Genomic DNA, 20,163 nt, shown 5'->3' with positions numbered 1-20,163 from the left:
GAAGAGAATGGGGATGGGGCCAGGTTGCCATGGTTGGTCATTGTGCGTAGGCACTAGAGGCCATGCTGGGTGGGCACAGTCGCTGCTGCAGCCTCACATCCTCATCTGGACATGGCTGAGCAGGGCCCCTGGAGCTGGTCCCAATGTGTTTCCTTCTATTCTTTTGACAGGAAGCTCCTGGAGAGCCAGTCCCCACCCCCATCCCGCCCCAGCACTCCCTCTCTCTTCTCCACTATGGACAGAGCCTCCACTGAGCTGCTGCCTGCCCGCCACATACCCAGCTGACATGGGCACTGCAGGAGCCATGCAGCTGTGCTGGGTGATCCTGGGCTTCCTCCTGTTCCGAGGTAAGAGGTGCCTGCCGCTTTCCCATGGCAATTCCTCTCCGCAGCTGGCCATTCTAGGCATCGGTCTCTTTCTCAGGAGACACATGCTTTCCATCCAGGGGCTGTGCCCAGGGGAAATTCCAGAGCCTTTCCATGAAGGAGATCAGTTGGATTGGGGGGTCCTGATTACCAGGCAGGGGTAAAATGGAGCTACGGTTAAACCCTCTTGTGGGAAATTGTCCTGGGGGAGCTGGGCTCCCCATAAAGGCTGGCCTCCTGAATCGTGGGAGAGAGCTGTGTTAGTGCAAGACCCAGGCCCAAAGCTCCTTCTAGGATGTGCTCAGGCTACTCATGACCCTCACCCTCTGATCTTGGGGCAGGGCTGACGACGGCCACTCTATCAACTGTTCTAACACAAATCCTCTGCACCATGGGCTTCACAGGGGATCTGTTCTCTCCTTTCACATGAGGAGTGGCAACCTAGGAATTCCTAATGTTGATTTTAAAGTTAAATCACAGCAAGAGGGACTCAGGTTAGACACAAAGAACTATTCACCAAGGAGGACGTGCTTAACATTCTCACATCCAGGTGGCTAGAGGAGATGACCTCCAGAGGAGGCTACTTGGAAATGGCACCTCTCTGACAGGCTCTGCCAGCCAATGAGTTGTGAAGCCGCTCATAGGGGTCCTCTCATCAGGGAGCAGTTGCTGGGAATCATGACGAGTCCAGGGCATTCTGACTCACAGGGCAGCAACTTCCCTTTGACCATTCCTGCTCTGCCCCCGCCTCACCCTCTACAAGTCCTCTGTGCTCAAAGCAGCAGAAAGAGTGAGCAAGAGGGCTCAGATAGGGAGGGGTGGTGGCCCCTCGTCGGTGGTGGGTAAGAGGGCCTGAGTACCAGAACACTGGCTTCCGGAGATGTCAGGCATTTCTCTAAAAGTCCATGGGCTGGAGGACAAGACTCTGATTGTCCCCATCCCCTCCTACCCCCTCCATGACAGAGTCACAGGTCTGGGGCTGGGGGACAAGGCTGTTGTGGAAACTGCAGGTGAAGCTCATGAGGTGGCATTTTCACAGGCCGAGACTTTTCCCAGCCTCCCTACCCACTGTTTTCTCCCAGGCAAGTGCCAGCACTCTCAAATGCCCTGTGTCGGCTGTACCTAAGCTGCTATCACCCGCCCTGAGTTTCCTAACCCTTCATCCTGAAGTGTGCAGAGCATTTCCTGGCTCCTTCATCGTGGTGGACTGAGGAATCCTGAGCACATTCAGGCCCATAAAGGGACTTGACTGTGGATACCCAGAGGCAGGGCAGACTTGAGACTTGGAGGATTTGAGAGAACAGGGCAAAAACAAAGGTGTCTGGCCTTCATTGAGCATGTCAGGCACTGCGTTAAGTGCTTCATATGCATTTTCCTTCCTTCACAACAACTTGCAAGGTACTAATACCACTTGCATTTTACTTAGTTATTTTTGAGACAGGGTCGCTCCATTGCCCAGGCCAGAGTTGCAGTGGTATGATCATGGCTCACTGCAGCCTTGACCTCCTGGGCTCAAGCAATCCTCCTGCCTTAGCCTCCTGTGTAGCTGGGGGCTACAGGCACACACCACCACACCCAGCTAATTTTTGCATTTTTTTGTAGAGACAAGGTTTTACCATGTTGCCCAGGCTGGTCACTTGTACTTCAAAGTAAAGAAAACTGAGGCCTAGGTCAGACAGCGACAAAGCCAGGACTTGAACTCAGGCTTGCCAGGCTCGATTAAAATCCACGATTTTAACTTCTAAACTATGCTTTTGGGGAAAAAATGGGGAGGGGTGTGTGTGGAGATAGACTAGAAGGGGATAAAGCAGACAGGATTAGAGAGGGGAGACCTGGGAAATCAAAAATTCCTGTGGCTAGAGCTCTTTGGGAATCTGCAGGCCCAGTGGTCAGAGACACCCTCGGCTGTAGACACAGATGCTCCCTAAGTCCCTCCCTTACCCACAGAGGAATCTTTGTTGGTGACAAAAAGTTTGGGTAGTGGGAGGGGCAAGAGGCAAAGAAAGAGCAGGGTCTTGAAGCTTGTGACTTTGGAACTCCTCCCAAGCCACTGAATAATTTTCTTTCTAGATAAATGCAGGAAGGCAGTTCCCTGTGCCTTCCCTGTACCTTCCCACCAAAAACTAAGTTATAACCTTACAGCATTTAGATAGTACATTAGGCCGGGTTCGGTGGCTCACGCCTGTGATCCCCGCATTTAGGATGCTGAGGCGAATGGATCACCTGAGGTCAGGAGTTTGAGACCAGCCTGGCCAACATGGTGAAACCCCATCTCTACTAAACATACAAAAATTAGCCGGGCATGGTGGCAGGCACCTGTAATCCCAGCTACTCAGGAGGCTGAGACAGGAGAATAGCTTGAGCCCGGGAGGCGGAGGTTGCAGTGAGCTGAGATCGCGCCACTGCACTCCAGCCTGGGTGACCAACGGCGAAACTCTGTCTCAAAAAGAAAAAAAAAAACAAAAAATACATTAGATACGCTGGATTAGTAACTGATACATGTTTTCAGGACATGCCTTGGGTTAAAAGGATTCTCCCAGGGTCCTCCCCAGCTAGAAAGGGTTTTCTCTAGCCTGGGCTTCCTGTAAATTTTGACTCCCCTCTTGACCATCCCCCTCTCCCCAACAAGGGAATGGGGCTCTCAGAAATGGTGATCTAGAAAAACATGGCCCAGGGTTTGGTAATTTTACACTTGGAAGCAATTAATTCTACACTATCCAGATGATAGCCCCATGGAGGAAGGCAGTGGCTTAAGGAAAATAAGCAGAGCAGCAGGCTGCCACAGGCTGGGGTGGGCCCCTGGCACCCGGCCGCCTCTGTCCACCCAGGCCTGGGCTGAATGCTCCCCTGATGCTGAGAGACCAAGGGAGCAGCAGAGCCAGGCCAGGGGCTGTAGTCCCTGCTCAAGCAGAGGGACGGGAACCCAGCTGGGCGGCTCCACTTCCCCACGTTGTTTTCCTTTCACATTGTTCACAGGTTTCAAGAATGATTTCATTGTGGAAAATGAGCAAATACAACCTGACCTTTCAGGTTCCACATACACAGCGGGACACACACAAGGGCACACGAGCATGCACACACATTTGCATAGAGCCCCGCAGACACACGTGTACATACAAAAAACCCAGTGAGGGCTTCTGACTGGGGACTCTTGGTGACTGACCCCTCTCTGGGTTTGGTCAATAACAACCATTTCCTATGTATCCTCTGCCTGTGAGAGTGAATGGGTTGCTCATGCTAGAGCTTCCCTGCCTCCTATATATACCTCAGAACTTACTTTCTGCACAGGCCCCTACCTCTAGGCAAGATACAAGCCCTAATCCCCATCCCCATCTCACTCACCTTCCCGTCTCTCAGCCCCTTCCCTGGGGGCAGGACCAGGGTGACAGTAGCTTAAGGTAAACATTAGCCTAGAGACCTGGAGTCCTGGGCCCTTCCTTGTCTAGGTGTGGCAGGTCATTGATCTTCTGTCCTTAGAAATGTCACTAGTTTAAAATAACCTTCTCCTGACTCTGCATCAGGTTGGTAAAATGCCCATGTCCGATTGAAGAGACAGGGAAGGACTTTGGGACTCTGAGCCATGAGGTGGTGGTGATGTTGCTATTGAGTCACAGTCTCAGAGGAAGCCAGCACCGTGAGCCACAGCCCACATCCTTTAGTCCTCTGCCTAGTGTGTCTGCCTTCCAGCAGAAAGGTAGGCTTAGAAAGCCAAAACTTTTTTTCTGTTTTCTTTTCTTTTTTTTTTTTTTTGAGACAGAGTCTCACTTTGTCTCCCAGGCTGGAGTGCAATGGCACGATCTCAGCTCACTGCAACCTCCACCTCCCGGGTTCAAGCGATTCTCATGCCTCAGCCTCCCAAGCAGCTGGGATTACAGGCGTGCGCCATCAGGCCTGCTAATTTTTGTATTTTTAATAGAGGCAGGGTTTCACCATGTTGGCTGGGCTAGTCTTGAACTCCTGACCTCAAGTGATCTACCCACCTCAGCCTCCCTAAGTGCTGGGATTACAGGTGTGAACCACCGCACCTGGCCAGTGTTTTCTTTTCTTTTTTCTTTTTCTTTTCTTTTTTTTTTTTTTTTTTTTTTTTGTTGAGATAGGGTCTCCACCTGTTGCCCAGGCTGGAGTGTAGTGGTGCAATCATAGCTCACTGCAGCCAGCCTCAACCTTCTGGTCTCAAGCAATCCTGCCACCTCAGCCTCCTGAGTAGCTAGGACTCCAGGTGTGCACTACTGTGCCTGGAGAATTAAACAAAAAAAAAAAAAACAAAACAAAACTTTTTTTTAGAGACAGGGTCTTGCTATGTTGCCCGGGCTGGGCCAGAAGGCATTCTAAGGGTTCCTCTCTAGGCTCTGTGCTGGGCAGGGGACTTACCAAGCTATGTGTTTTGCTTTCTCTTGCAGGCCACAACTCCCAGCCCACAATGACCCAGACCTCTAGCTCTCAGGGTAAGACCAAACACATGGGTCTACTCCAGCGTGTAGGCCTAGGAGCTTAGGAAGGGTGAGAGGAGCTCTATGCCAATTTAGCCTTAACCTCAGGGGGCTGGGGCCGCGGCTGGAGCGGGAGCTCTCAGGACTCACCAAGGCTGAGCTCATCTAAGGATTTTTTTTCAGCCTAGCCGAGGCTAATGTACCTTGAAAGAAAAAAGAGGTGAATGGTTGGGAATGAGGGGTGGGGGATGGGGTAGGGAGAAAGACACACAGATCTAGGGAAGAAGAGAGGGAGATGGAACAGTAGGAGGCCGTGCACCCCTCAGCCTCAGATGTTCTGTTTCAGGAGGCCTTGGCGGTCTAAGTCTGACCACAGAGCCAGTTTCTTCCAACCCAGGTGAGTGAGTGCGGTTGCTGAGGTCCCTGCTCCTGCCCCACACCCATTCATTCAGACCTGCTTGGAGCCCAGGGGTTCTTGGGTGGGATAGGGAGTGTGGTGTCACTAAACCTACCCCACCTCCCACTCCCTATCTGCCTCTGTCCTTGCAGGATACATCCCTTCCTCAGAGGCTAACAGGCCAAGCCATCTATCCAGCACTGGTACCCCAGGTACTGTGTCATTCAGACTACAAATGCCATCCAGGGAGGGCCCAGTGAGGACCCCAACAGTTTCTGCTCTAAAAGAGAATATAGACTGGGGCGAGCGGGAACAGACAAGGAAACAGACCCTCACACTGATGATGACATGCAGGGTGAGAAGGGCTGCGGTGGGCACCAGCAGAAGTGTGGGAGCCCAGGCACATGTCAGTCACTTCGGACTCGGGGGCCAGGGATGACTCCCAGAAGCAGCTTCTGAAGCCGAGCTGAGAAGGGGTCAGCTGAGCATGTGGAGGCTGTGGGGTAGAGAGTAGTGGGGCTTATTCCAGGTGGGGTGGAGAGTAGTGGGGCTTATTCCAGGTGGGGTGGAGAGTAGTGGGGCTTATTCCAGGCAGAGGGAACTGCCCAGAGGTGAACAAGAGAATGGCCCCTTCTAGAACTGAAAGCAGGAAAGAAGAGGAAGATTTTGGACTGAAGAGCCCACCCGGTGCACATGCCGGCCAAGGCCCTGAGCAGGCCCGAGTGTGCTTCCTCATTCACGGCAGCTCCAAAGAAGGCCGCGCAGGCCCCCATGGCAGCCAGTAAACCCATGACGCCGAGGGCAGGCACCGTGGACGGGCTCTCCCCGACCTGGTTGGGCCTAACTTGGGCCAAGCCACAGATGTACACATCAGGACTTGTTGAGTGCCCAGGGCGGGGGGCAGCGGCGAAAAACACTGGGTTCCATCTGGATGGGTTCCTTCTGCCCTCTTCAGGAGGCCACAGGGGTCAGGACCCACATCAGTGGCACCCTGGTTCACGAAAGAAAGAGGCTTGGTGGGGCGTAGAGACAGGACCTTGGGCCTGGTCACAACGAAGGTAAAAGGAGCTTAGACTTGAGACTGAGAAAGGCATACCCAGAGAGGAGAGGGAGGAGAAGGATACCCCAAAATGAAGGAAAAGGAAGGCAGAAAAGGCTGAGAAAGAGCTAGAGTCCTCTCAGGCAGGGAAGACTGGCCTTTGCTTAGCAGCGAGGGAGAAGAGCTGCTGGGGGATGCCCCCATCTTGGTCATGCTGTTTCATGGTGCAGGCGCAGGTGTCCCCAGCAGTGGAAGAGACGGAGGCACAAGCAGAGGTATGTCCTGCTGCACTCGCCCTGAAGAGAAGTCGGCAGGAGATGTCTGTGACCCTTTCTCTCATCTTATCCCTTGGTTCTCAGATTTTTTTATTCTCCCAGACTTATCTGGGAAGGGGAAGTGAGGAGAGATAAGTGGAACAGCAATTGGGCCTGAAGTACAATGGGTTGAGGAGGGAAGACACAGGTGACATAGCACCTTTTTTTTGTTGAGAAGGAGTCTTGTTCTGTCGTCCAGGCTGGAGTGCAGCGGTGCGATCCCGGCTCTCTGCAACCTCCTCCTCCTGAGTAGCTGGGATTACAGGCATGCACCACAAGGCCCAGCTAGTTTTTGTTTTTTGTTTTGAGACAGAGTCTCGCTCTGTTGCCTATGCTGGAGTGCAGTGGCACAATCTTGGCTCACTGCAACCCCTGCCTCCCAGGTTCAAGCGATTCTCCTGCCTCAGCCACCTAAGTAGCTGGGACTATAGGCACGCGTCACCATGCCCGGCTAATTTTTGTATTTTTAGTAGAGATGGGATTTCACCATATTGGCCAGGCTGGTCTTGAACTCCTGACCTCATGATCTGCCCGCCTCAGCCTCCCAAAGTGCTGGGATTACAGGCATGAGCCACTGTGCCCAGTCTTTTTTTTTTTTTTTTTTTAGGAGAGATGGGGTTTCACCATGTTGGTCAGGCTGGTCTCAAACTCCTGACTTCAAGTGATCCACGCATCTTGGCCTCCCAAAGTACTGGGATTGCAGGCATGAGCCACCGCACCAGGCCAACATAGCAGTTTTTAAGAAGGCCAGAAATCTGTGCCCCTTAACAGGCAGCCTGGCTTGTTGGAGCCTTGCCTGAGCAGAAACATTACTCCCACCTCAACCCTGGCACAATACAGACAGCTCTATTTTGCCCAGACTGACCTCCTAGCTCTGCAGCATAAATTCCGGTCTTTCCCTAGGGGGAAGCGGGAGGGAAGCTAGCTCTAGCTTCCCTGTGTCAGTCCCCTTCGCTGATGCCCCTGACTCCACTCCATTTTAGACACATTTCAAACTGTTCCCCCCAATTCAACCACCATGAGCCTGAGCATGAGGGAAGATGCGACCATCCTGCCCAGCCCCACGTCAGAGACTGTGCTCACTGTAGCTGCATTTGGTGAGAGCGGGAGGAGAAGGTGGGACATAGGAGGGAACCCTACCCCTGGAATTGACTTGGACTCTGGGTCTGGAAACGCAAGTTCAAATCTCACCCATTTGTTCCAGGAGGTTCTGGCTGATGAGGAAGACCCTTGTGGGAGGGGGGCCCCTGCCCCTCCAGTCAGCTCTTCTTGGCTGTGCTGGGTTCCATGTTCTCATGCAGGGATGGAGTCGGGCTGGAGAGCCCACTCTAGCTAGGGGGCGGCAGGCTGAGAGCTCACCTGTTCAGCAGAGAAGTGGAACTCACTTTGCTCCTGGAGCCTGTCTACACAGTACTCATCTGGGAAGGGAATGCTGGACTCTTGTTGGCCCCTTTGTCCCCCCGACTGGCCCCCTTCACCCCATTCTTTTCTCTGTTCAGGTGTTATCAGCTTCATTGTCATCCTGGTGGTTGTGGTGATCATCCTAGTTGGTGTGGTCAGCCTGAGGTTCAAGTGTCGGAAGAGCAAGGAGTCTGAAGGTGTGTGCCCTGCCCTCGGAGACCCTTTTCCCCTCTGCTGGCGGACCCAGGGCTAGAGCCCCAGCTCACACCAGCCTGCATCTGCCACTTCATGAGCCGGAGGGTCCCCAGGTGGGCTTTGAGAGGAAGGCTGGAATTCTGAGTTACAGCATGTGAGCCCCAACCTGTGCCTTTGGCTTTTTACAGATCCCCAGAAACCTGGGAGTTCAGGGCTGTCTGAAAGGTAAGACCGTCAGAAAAATCTTCTATCTGACACCCAGACCCCAACTCCCAGAGGGAACCAACACTTCCTGCCTTCCACACCCACACACCCACACACCACACACCACACACCTTCACACATCACACACACACCCCCACACACCTCAAACCCACCACACACCCTACACCTCACTACACACACCCACACACCACACACCACACACATTACATACATCACACATCACACACAACCTCCATGTTATACACACCTCCCACACACCTCAAATACACCACATACCACACACCCCGCTAGACACACATCTCACACACCACACGACCCCCCCACACACACTCCCACACACCTCAAACACACCACACACCCCACACCCCACTACAGACACATACCCACACACCACACACACACACACCCCACTCATCAGACACACCACATACCCCACACATCACACACCACACACACACCCCACACATACCTCAAACACACCACACACCCCACTACACACACACACCACCACTCCACACACCACACATATCCCATACTATACACACACCCCAACACACCTCAAACATACCACATGCCCCACATCCCACACTACACACACACCCACACATCTCATACACACCCCACATACCACACACCACACACCTCATACTGTACACACCACCCTCACACACACCTCAAACACACCACACACTGCACCTCCCACACTACACACACATACCCACACACCACACATCCCCTACACATCACACACCACACACACCCTGTACTATACACACCGCACACACACACCACAAACACACCACACTCCCCACACCCCACACTATGCATACACCACACACACCCCACACATCACACACCATACACACAACCCATACTATACACATGCCCCACACACCCCCACACCACACACACCCCACACGTCACACACCACACACTCCACACCCCACAGTACACACACATACCCACAAACCACACCCCACAAACCACACACACCCCGTACTATACACCCCTCCACACACACACCTCAAATACACCACAGGCCTCACATCACACACACCACACCCCACACACATATCATATACCACACACACACCCCGTACTATACACACACACACACACCACAAACCTACCACACTCCCCACACCCCACACTATGCATACACCACACACACCCCGCACATCACACACCATACATACAACCCATACTATACACATGCCCCACACACCCCACACACCCACACACCACACACACCCCACACGTCACACACCACACACACTCCATACTATACATACCTCCCCACACACATCACAAACACACCACACACTCCACACCCCACACTACACACACATACCCACCTACCACACACACCCCACGAACCACACACACCCCATACTATACACCCCTCCACACACACACCTCAAATACACCACAGGCCTCACATCACACACACCACACCCCACACACATATCACACACACACCCCCCATACTATACACACACACACACACACCACAAACCTACCACACACCCCACACCCCACACTATACACATATACCCACACACCCCACACATCATACACACACACACACACCCCTACACACCACACACAACACATCCCACACCCCACACTACTCACACATACCCATATACTACACACACACCCCACGCACATCCACATACCACACACACCCCATACTATACACACACACCCCATGCACATCCACATACCACACACATCCCATACTATACACACACCCCCACATACACCACAAACACACAACATATCCCATACCCCACACTACACACACACCCACACACCACATACACCCCATGCACCACACATACACCCTATACTATACACACATCCCACATACATCATAAACACACAACATGCCCCATACCCCACACATCCACAGCACAAACACACACACCCCACACCCTATACTACACACCCACCCACACCATACCCACCCTCATACCCATACTATACACACCCACCCTCCCCACACACATACCCCACACACCCACCCAAACCACACACACACGACAAACACACCACGCATACCCACATCACACACCCCACACCCCATACCCAACATACCCACCCAAACAACATACATACACCACACACCCACACACCACACACATCCCCCCATACCATACACACACATCCCCCCATACCATACACACAGACACCACACACACACACCACACCACACACACACACCCCATACCCTATACTACACACACACCACACACTTCATACTATACACACTCACACCACACACCCACCCAAACCACACACACATCACACACAGACACCCCGTACCTCATACTACACACATACCTCATACTACACACACACCACACACCCACCCAAACCACACACACACCACAAACCCACACGCCACATAAAAAACACATAGATACCCCATATTATATATACACACAACATATACACCTTACACCACACACACCACACATACACACTCCCCCACACATCACATACAGGACACACAACACTCCCATACCATACACACACACCCCACACACCCCATACCACACACACACCCCATACCATGCACACCCCACACCACATACACACACACCACACATGCATTACACCACACACACACACACAACACCTCACACCACATACCCCATACCACACATATACACCCCTCACACCACACACACATACCACACACATACAATCCTGACAGGCTCCTCTGAGGCCAGGGCTGGGGTGGGCAGGACAGGGGCAGACCTGAAAGGGAACAATCAAATGACAGGAGATGGACTGAAACTCTTCAACACCAGGGCTAAGCCTCTATAACCCCATCATGAAAAGTGTAGGAATTCAGATTCTAATGTAAAAAGACATTATCTCTAAGCTTAGGAACCACTTATTGAATACTTATTTTGTGCCGAACACAATGGTATATATTTTATAATATTATCTCAAATCTTTATAGCAATTATTCAAGGTATATATTACTTTTTTTTTTTTTTTTTTTTGACATGGAGTCTTGCTCTGTTGCCTGGGCTGGAGTGCAGTGCTACAATCTCAGCTCACTGCAACCTCCGCCTCCCAGGTTCAAGTGATTCTCCTGCCTCAGCCTCCCGAGTAGCTGGGACTACAGGCATGAGCCACCACACCCAACTAATTTTTGTATTTTTAGTAGAGACAGGGTTTCACCATGTTGGCCAGGCTGGTGTCGAACTCCTGACCTTGTGATCCACCCACCTCAGCCTCCCAAAGCACTGGGATTACAGGCATGAGCCACCACGCCCAGCCTTTTTTTTTTTTTTTTTAAGGGACAGGCTTGCTCTGTTGCCCAGGCTGGAGTGCAGTGATGCCAACAGGGCTCAAATGATCCTCCCACCTCAGCCTGTCAAGTAGCTGGGACTACAGGCATGTACCACCATGCCCAGCTAATTTTTGATTTTTTTAATAGATATAAGATGTCACTATGTTGGCCAGGCTGGTCTCAAACTCCTGGTCTCAAGTGATCCTTCTGCCTCAGCCTCCCAAAATGCTGGGATTACAGGTGTAAGCCAAGACATTACTCCATTATACATTTTAAAAATTGAGGCTTTAGGCCAGGCGCGGTGGCTCATGCCTGTAATCTCAGCACTTTGGGAGGCCAAGGTGGGCGGATCACGAGGTCAGGAGTTCAAGACCAGCCTGGTCAAAATGTTGAAACCCAGTCTCTACTAAAAATACAAAAATTAGCTGGGCACGGTGGCAGGTGCCTATAATCCCAGCTACTCGGGAAGCTGAGGCAGGAGAATTGCTTGAACCCAGAGGCGGAGGTTGCAGTGAGCTGAGATGGTGCCACTGCACTCCAGCCTGGGTGACAGAGCAAGACTCCGTTTCAAGGGGAAAAAAAAAATTGAGGCTTTAGCGGATGCGATGGCTCACACCTGTAATCTCAGTACTTTGGGACACTGAGGCAGGTAGATTGTGTGAGCTCAGGGGGTCAAGGCTGCAGTGAGCTGTGATCGTGCCACAGCACTCCAGTCTGGGTGACAGAGCAAGACCCTGTCTCAATAAAAACTAAAAAAATAAAATTGAGGCTTTAATAGAGGTTGTAACTTGGTAAAGATCAAACAAGTAGTAGGTAGTAAAACCAAAATTTAAATGCAAGTCTTGGCCAGGTGCAGTGGCTCACACCTGTAATCCCAGCACTTCGGGAGGCCAAGATGGCTGGATCATTTGAGGTCAGGCATTCAAGACCGGCCTGGCCAACATGGTAAAATCCTGTCTCTACTAAAAAATACAAAAATTAGCCGGGCATGGTGGCACGTGCTTGTAATCCCAGCTACTCAGGAGGCTGAGGCAGGAGAATCGCTTGAACCCGAGAGGTGGAGGTTGCACTGAACTGAGATTGCACCATTGCACTTCAGCCTGGGCGACAGAGCGAGACTCCATCTCTAAATAAATAAATAAATGCAGTCTTTCGATCTTCAAAGCACACTCGCATTTCATTATGATCCACCACCAAAATATAGATTTTTTGAGACAAAGGTCTAAGGCTCAACAACCTCACAGTTCCTTGACTCCCCATTGCCCTGCCCTCCTCCTCTCTTTAACCCAGACCCCCTTCCTCCCCCAGCTGCTCCACAGCCAATGGAGAGAAAGACAGCATCACCCTTATCTCCATGAAGAACATCAACATGAATAATGGCAAACAAAGTCTCTCAGCAGAGAAGGTACATTTTTCTGTTTCCTGCCTTCCTTCCCCAAATTCACCTTTCCCTTCCTCCTCTTACTTTCAGGCCAGAAAGGAGATACTTTCAAAGACTCTGGCTTTTCTCCCCTCTTCTGTACCCCGCCAATCCTAAAAAGTTCACCCTTCCCCATTATGCATTTATTTTGCAGGTTCTTTAAAAGCAACTTTGGGTCCCTATGAGTCCAAGGATGATGCAGCTGCCCTGTGACTACAAGGAGGAAGAGATGAAATTAGTAGAGGCAATGAACCACATGTAAATTATTTTACTGTTTCATGTCTGCTGCTAGATCTAAAGGACACTAGCATTGCCCCAGGTCTGGGAGCAAGCTACCAATAGGGGAGACTCTTTCCTATATGGACAGCTGCTGTGGAAATACTGCCTGCTTCTCCCACCTCCTCAGAGCCACAGGAAAGAGGAGGTGACAGAGCGAGAGCAAGGAAAGTGACGAGGTGGATTGATACTTTCTACTTTGCATTAAAATTATTTTCTAGCCTGCAGTCTAATTACTTTTAAGGTCTATGCTCCCATGCACATTTCTTAACAGTATGTTCTAGCAGCTTTTGGGCCTTGTTTCCTAGACCAGACATACATGCAGGTTTCTGCCCCTATGGGCAGCTGTCTGAGAAACTTGGATGGTCAATAGAAGGGACTTTGTGTGTCAGGTTTTATCAAGTTCACCTGGGTTTTGTTGTTGTTGCTTTTGTTTTTTTTCTTGAGATGGAGTCTCACTCTGTCTCCCAGGCTGGAGTGCAGTGGCGTGATCTTGGCTCACCACAACCTCTGCCTCCCGAGGGTTCAAGTGGTTCTCCTGGTTCAGCCTCCTAAATAGCTGGAGCTACAAGCGCGTGCCATCATGCCTGGCTAATTTTTGTATTTTTTTAGTAGCGACAGGGTTTTACCATGTTGGTCATGCTGGTCTTGAACTCCTGACCTCAAGTGATCCACCCGCCTCGGCCTCCCAAACTGCTGGGATTACAGGTGTGAGCCACCACACCCAGCCATTGTTTTTTTTTTTTTTTTTCCCTCTTCTTCTTCTTCTTTATACTAGGCTTGCTAAAGCAAAGGCTCAAAAAATTAGCTAAAAACTCAAAAACTCTCCACAGGAATCTTTAGTAAAAGGTGAAAGATTTATATGATCTGAAGAGAAACCAGAGTATCACCTGGTTTATTTTTATTAGTAGGGTTGAGGCGACTGACTAACCACTCCAATAGAGGAGAGAAACAAGGGGCTGTAAACAGTGACCAGTCATCACCAAGAAAGAAGTTTTGACTAGGAAACTTCTCAGGGAAGTTCCTAAGTCACCTCCTCGGGAGAGGTGAATGAGAAAAGGGCAAATGTCCTCTGCCTGCCCCCGGGTAGACATGCATCACTTTGGTCTTAGCTATGGGATGAACCCTGGGAAGGTTTGCAGTGAAGATAGGTCTGTGACTTCATCAACACAAACCCCACCCACTTCACCCCATACAACAGTTATCTTGTGTCCAAATATAGAATAAAGATTGTAGAAATACTGGAAAGTCATTTAAAGAGAAGGAGGAAAAGAAAGGAGGTGTCTGCTTTCTTAGTCTTAGTCATGTTTACCATGACACTAGTCTGGAAATGAATCTTGGGGAAAATCAAGGGAGGAGTCATCCATGTGTGTCTTTCGGGAGTATTTAAGTTAATTGGCAATTTGGAACATAGGGAGAACACAGCTTACTCATTCTGAAGCAACAATATGCTATTTTTTCCTGATTCAGACTTTTCAAGGCGATGAGAGAGACAGGCTAGAACAACAAGTTTCATCCCCTCTGTCTCATTAAAATTATTAAAATGAGACTGTAGAAACCGAGTGAGCAGGGCATAGTGGCACATGCCTGTAATCCCAGCACTCTGGGAGGCCAAGGTTCCGGAGGATCGCTTGAGGCAGGAGTTCAAGACAAGTGTATTAGACCATTTTCACACTGCTATAAAGAAATACTGGGTAATTATAAGGAAAGCGGTTTAGTCGACTCAGTTCCGCATGGCTGGGGAGGCCTCAGGCAACTTACAATCATGATGGAAGGGGAAGCAGGCACCTTCTTCACAAGGCAACAGGAGAGAGAGTGAGCAAGATCAGGAAAAACTGCCATATAAAACTATCAGATCTCGTGAGAACTCACTCGCTACCATGAGAACAGCATGGAGGAAACCACTCCCTTTATCCAATCACCACCCACCTGATCCCTCCCTCGACATTTGGGGGTTATGGGGATTACAATTCAAGATGAGATTTTGGTGGAGACACAGAATCAAACCATATCAACCAGGCTGGGCAACATGGCAAGCCCTTGTCTGTACAAAAAAATACAAAAATTAGCAGGGTGTGGTGGCACATACCTGTGGTCCCAGCTACTCAGGAGGCTGGGGATCACTTGCTTCTGGGAGGTAGATGCTGCAGTGAGCCATGGTTGATTGCACCACTCTCCTCCAGCCTGGGTGACAGGGTAAGACGTGAAAGAAAGAAAACAAAGGAAGAGGAAAGAAAGAAAGGAAGAAAAGAAAGAAAGAAAGAAGGAAAGAAAGAAAGAGAAAGAAAGAAAAAGGAAGGAAGGGAGGGAGGAAGGGAGGAAGGGAAGGAAGGAAGGAAGGAAAAAAGAAAAGGAGAAGAGAAGAGAACTCACTGTATTCTAAAATCCCCTAGGACAGGGCCTGTAACCTGCCCATGTCTGTAGCTCCTGCATGACACACTGTGCCCAGCACTTCCTAGGTAATCTAAACTGGCTCTTGGGTGAAGGAAGTCTGATCATAAGATTGGGCTCTGCCACAGACTTTGGGTGCAATTGTCCCCCTCCTCCAAGCCTGTTCTCTTATATCTTTACTTTTTTTTTTTTTTTTGTACCACTGCTGGAGTGCAGTGGTACAATCATGGCTCACTGCAGCCTTGAGTTCCTGAGCTCAACCAATCCTACCTCAGCCTCCTAAGTAACTGGGACTCTTGGCATGAGCCACTGCACCTAGCTAATTTTTTAAAATTTTTTGTAGAGACAAGCTCTTGCCGTGTTGGCCAGGCCAGTCTCAAACTCCTGAGCTCAAGTGATCCTCTTGCCCTGACTTCCCAAAATGCTAGGATTACAGGCATGAGCCACCATGCCTGGCGGGTTTTAAAGTGAGCTGGCTGGATGACTTGGCCTTCACTATCTTTTCTCATTCTTACATTCCACAGTTCTATAGACTCTGGACGTAGGAAAAAATGAATACAATGTACTAAGTAGAGATCACTCTGGGTGAGAGCCAGAGACAAGTCGCAGGCAGCTCTGGACAAGCCTTTCACATTCTCGGGAGTTCCATTTCTCCTGTGTATTAACAGGGAAGAATGCGCCCTACCTGGCCCTGGCTACCTCACAGGCTAGTGGCTAGGTAAAATGGGATAATAAACATGGAGATACTTGGGAAGTGAGCAATTGTAGCAGACAGCTTGGAGTAGGGCACCAGCACCCAGGTCCCACTTCAGGATCAAGGCGCTTGTTCCCCAGCTGTGGGATTGTTGGCTGCTGAGGACTCACAGCTGGTTGATGATTGGCTGATGGGGGCTAAGAGTGGGGATGAAGACCTGGACCCCTTGCCTCAATTCCTTTGCCCCCATTCCTACTTCCCTTACTCCTCATAGCTGTTGTTCCAGGGGTGCTCACTAAGAAACCTTTAGTATGCAAATCTCATTGTCTCAGAGTCTATTTTGTGGGGTACCTAACCTACGAAAGCAATACTGCAGTATTTTTTGAGGGGAGGGAAGACAGGGTCTGGCTCTGCCTCCCAGGCTGGAGTGCAGTGGCATGGCACAATCATAGTTCACTGCAACATCAAACTCCTGGGCTCAAATGATCCTTCTGCCTCAGTCTCCCAAGTAGCTGGGACTATAGACGTGTGCCACCACAACCGGCTAATTTATTTAAATTTTTTGTAGAAATGAGGTCCTGCTACGTTGCTCAGGCTGGTTACAAACTACTGGGCTCAAGACATCCTCCCCACTCAGCCTCCCAAAGTGCTGGGATTATAGGTGTGAGCCATCACACCTGGTTAGTTGTTTGTTTTTTGTTTTTTGTTTTTTTTTTTAGATGGAGTTTCACACTTGTTGGCCAGGCTGGAGTGCAATGGCATGATCTCCACTCACTGCAACCTCTGCCTCCCAGGTTCAAGTGATTCTCCTGCCTCAGCCTCCTGAGTAGCTGGGATTACAGGTTCCCGCCACCATGCCTGGCTAATTTTGTATTTTTAGTAGAGATGGGCTTTCACCATGTTGGGCAGGCTGGTCTCGAACTCCTGACCTCAGGTGATCCGGCCACCTCAGCCTTCCAAAGTTGTGGGATTACAGGTGTGAGCCACCACGCCCGGCCTTGGCTAGTATTTTTTAAATAATTCATATATATTTGATTTAAATCTCACAGCCAACAGCACATGACTTAGTAGCCACTTCTGGTCCAACATCCACCATTGGGATGGAACCCCTCAGGTGACATAACAATGTCTAGGATTCTGTTTGTGCTGTTGTTATTCTGCCTGCCATGGGCACTCAGTACAGCTGCTCATCATACTGGACTAATCAGGTTAAGGACATGGGGCTTCATTCTAGGTAACTCAGCTGACATCTTCATTATAAAACCACACATTTTCCTCTGACTCTGGGCAATGACCTGCATATATAAGCTGTTAGTCATAAGGTATTTATATGTGGGGGAAGAGGGAGACAACTGGTATTAATAATCTTTGAGATTGAAAGGCTTTTACCCTGACACTGACACCGCAGTACCACGTAAGCCATGTGGATTTTCCTGTTGCTAAGTAACTCTATCCTTTGGGAAGGGGTTGAGGATGAATTAAATGCTGAATTCTGCTCTGGAGCAAACTCTAATAGAGAGGTTTCTCCTGGAGGAGCCTACTGTTTATGCAAATCCAAGACCCCACCTCTGACAGGAAATCTGAGTGCAGCCCTTGCAGCTTCCTTGAAACCCTATCTCTTCCTTCATGTCTAGACAACAGGATGATGATCGTTTACAAGATGACTTCCTCCCTTTTCTCACACAGGACTACGTGGTCCTTAAACAGGAACAGGTGGCGGGGATTGGGGTCTAGCTGCAGAATGTCCTTCTCTCATTTTTTCCCTCATCCTATGGGAGGGCAACCAATAAACCAGCTCAGACACACAGGCCCAGTGGGACAGGAGGATCATTTACTCAGCTTCTTTCTTCTAGGGCTGGATGGGGCAGCATCTCAATCATATAGGGCACAGGACAAACCTCAGTATCACCAGCAAGAATCCATTACAGTTCAACATGTAAGTAAGTGGAGGCACCTGTAATCCCAACACTTGGGAAGTCCCCGGGGGCAGGATTGCTTGAACCCAGGAGTTCCAGACCAGCCTGGGTAACATAGTGAGATCCCATATCTTAAATAAAAAAAAAAAAAAGCCAGGCATAGTGGGCATAGTGGCATGTGCCTGTGGTCCCAGCTACTCAGGAGGCTGAGGTGGGAGGATCGCTTGAGCCCAAGAGATCAAGGCTACAGTGAGTTGTGATAGCGCCACTGCACTCCAGCCCGCGTAACAGAATAAGACCCTGTCTCAAAAAAATAAAGTAAGTGGAGAAAACTGAGAGAAATCTGAGGCTGGCCCTAAGGTAAAATGGTTTAGCAGATGAAGGATCATTGCAGGCCCCCTTGACCTAGTTCTGGCACACAATTTCCCCAAGCCCAGCTAGTACTACTCTATTAAATTTGAATGTGCTGGAAAACACTGTGTGATTCTGTCCACCAGTCTTTTCCTGGGTTTGTGGATGTCCTCCTTTCTCTCTTCGTCAAACTTCTTTCCACATCTACCTCCTTCTCTTTGAGAACTGCCTTGGAGACCCCAATTTCTCTTCCCTTATCTCCTTCCCAGTTACCCTCTCACTTTTCCTGCGGGTCCTTTTCGACTGGCACCTCCATCCTGTACTCTTTGGACCCACAGCTTCCTCTTTTACAAAACACAGAAATTGAACTTTACAGTGAGGATTATTTTTGCTGACTAGTTGATGAGTTTAAGCAAAAACTGGCACAGAAGTATTCTTAATGTTGAGCTTTAGAGTTTCGCGTTAGTCCAAGTGATGCGATCATAAAAAAAATTCATCCAGAAGTGTTAGCTGAGGTGTAAACAAACTGAAGAATACATGTGGATACTTGGCAATATTTGAGAAGGTCATAATGCTAAACCATTTTTGTTACTATTCTAGAAGTAAATGAAAAGAAGTCTGGAAAAGAAGGGGATGTAAGGTTTCAGAGCATGAGGAGAGAGGATGCTTAGCTACCAGACAGCAGCTAAGATTTGGGAAGAGGCCCCAGCTTCCCAAATCTTGTCCAATACTCTTGAACCTAGGCTCTGCTCCTAGATAGTCTCATAATTCATAGTTGCTCCTCTCAATCCAGTTAACCCCTACAGTGCTCTAACAGCCCACTCTCAGCCAAACACCTCTGACTTCATGGTATTCTAACATCTCCAGGTAGTACCTCCAGACCTTTTCCCTGTGCCCCTGGACTCCGAGGTCCATCCCACCCTCAGCTGTCCATCTTCTAGAGCAGGCGGTCTAGCCTCCCCAAACCAGAAGAACTTCCTTTTTATATTCAACCACCTGATGGATGTCCCTGATCAGGTCCCTCAGCTGCAGAGCACAAGAAGGACCTTCAGGATCCAGCTTTCTGTGAGTACACTGCTCCGTGGATTAATTAGCTGGTCATAGGTCCCGTGTCCTAGAGCTGAGCTTTTGACTCATCTCATGGTTCTGGGGCCTCCTTTGCCTCTCAAGTTTAAGGACATCCATAATTCATTGGATTTAGGATGACCCAAAACCTTCTCATACTAGTTCACTTTTGCCATCTTCTTCTGTTTCTGAAAGGGAGAAAATCACCAGTTTTAGTGGCTGGATTCAGGGGTTAGGGTGCATGGACAAGCAGCTTCCCAGCCCTTTTTGGTAGTGTTTTGCTTCTTGTCTTATTTGCAGGTAATGATTGCCAGATAGACAGGAATGGGGTCCAGTTAGTTATATCCAGGACCTTATGATATACCCCATATACA

At 49.8% G+C, this 20,163-nt stretch overlaps 2 protein-coding genes and 1 non-coding gene across 13 annotated transcripts in view; 2 read left to right on the top strand and 1 right to left on the bottom strand.

Annotated features, from left to right (window-relative positions):
* The first annotated feature begins 178 nt into the window (after positions 1-178).
* On the top strand, positions 179-14,027 carry ECSCR (endothelial cell surface expressed chemotaxis and apoptosis regulator). Of its 2 annotated transcripts, XM_019028369.3 has the most exons (10): positions 184-347; positions 4,766-4,810; positions 5,142-5,192; positions 5,345-5,404; positions 6,462-6,506; positions 7,529-7,642; positions 8,045-8,143; positions 8,330-8,366; positions 12,985-13,081; positions 13,251-13,664. In XM_019028369.3, exons 1-10 carry the CDS (start codon positions 287-289, stop codon positions 13,257-13,259), a joined length of 618 nt encoding a protein of 205 aa, XP_018883914.1. In that variant the 5' UTR covers positions 184-286; the 3' UTR covers positions 13,260-13,664. The 2 variants fall into 2 exon arrangements, with proteins under 2 accessions (XP_018883915.1, XP_018883914.1); XM_019028370.3 differs by lacking the exon at positions 6,462-6,506 and having other exon boundaries at positions 179-347; positions 13,251-14,027.
* A 121-nt stretch (positions 14,028-14,148) lies between these two features.
* Positions 14,149-14,259, bottom strand: LOC115934714 (U5 spliceosomal RNA). The gene has a single exon (XR_004070478.2). It is a non-coding gene; the product is annotated as a U5 spliceosomal RNA (small nuclear RNA).
* A 3,318-nt stretch (positions 14,260-17,577) lies between these two features.
* Positions 17,578-20,163, top strand: part of DNAJC18 (DnaJ heat shock protein family (Hsp40) member C18) — a 35,970-nt gene continuing 33,384 nt past the window's right edge. For 3 of the 10 annotated variants that reach the window (XR_010133945.1, XM_063706805.1, XM_063706806.1), the window contains exons 1-3: positions 17,618-17,691; positions 18,311-18,393; positions 19,592-19,789. The gene's annotated coding sequence lies outside the window, so the exon portion shown is untranslated. Of the gene's footprint in view, positions 17,780-18,310; positions 18,398-19,591; positions 19,790-20,163 lie in introns of all 10 variants that reach the window. The other 7 variants (XM_031011245.3, XM_031011247.3, XM_031011244.3 and 4 more) reach the window with 7 other exon arrangements.

The sequence above is a fragment of the Gorilla gorilla genome, chromosome 4 (genome assembly GCF_029281585.2).
Source record: "Gorilla gorilla gorilla isolate KB3781 chromosome 4, NHGRI_mGorGor1-v2.1_pri, whole genome shotgun sequence".
NCBI classification, from domain to species: domain Eukaryota; kingdom Metazoa; phylum Chordata; class Mammalia; order Primates; family Hominidae; genus Gorilla; species Gorilla gorilla.
The sequence above is the reverse complement of the archived record's forward strand: the minus strand, read 5'-3'. Positions and strand labels throughout refer to the sequence as shown.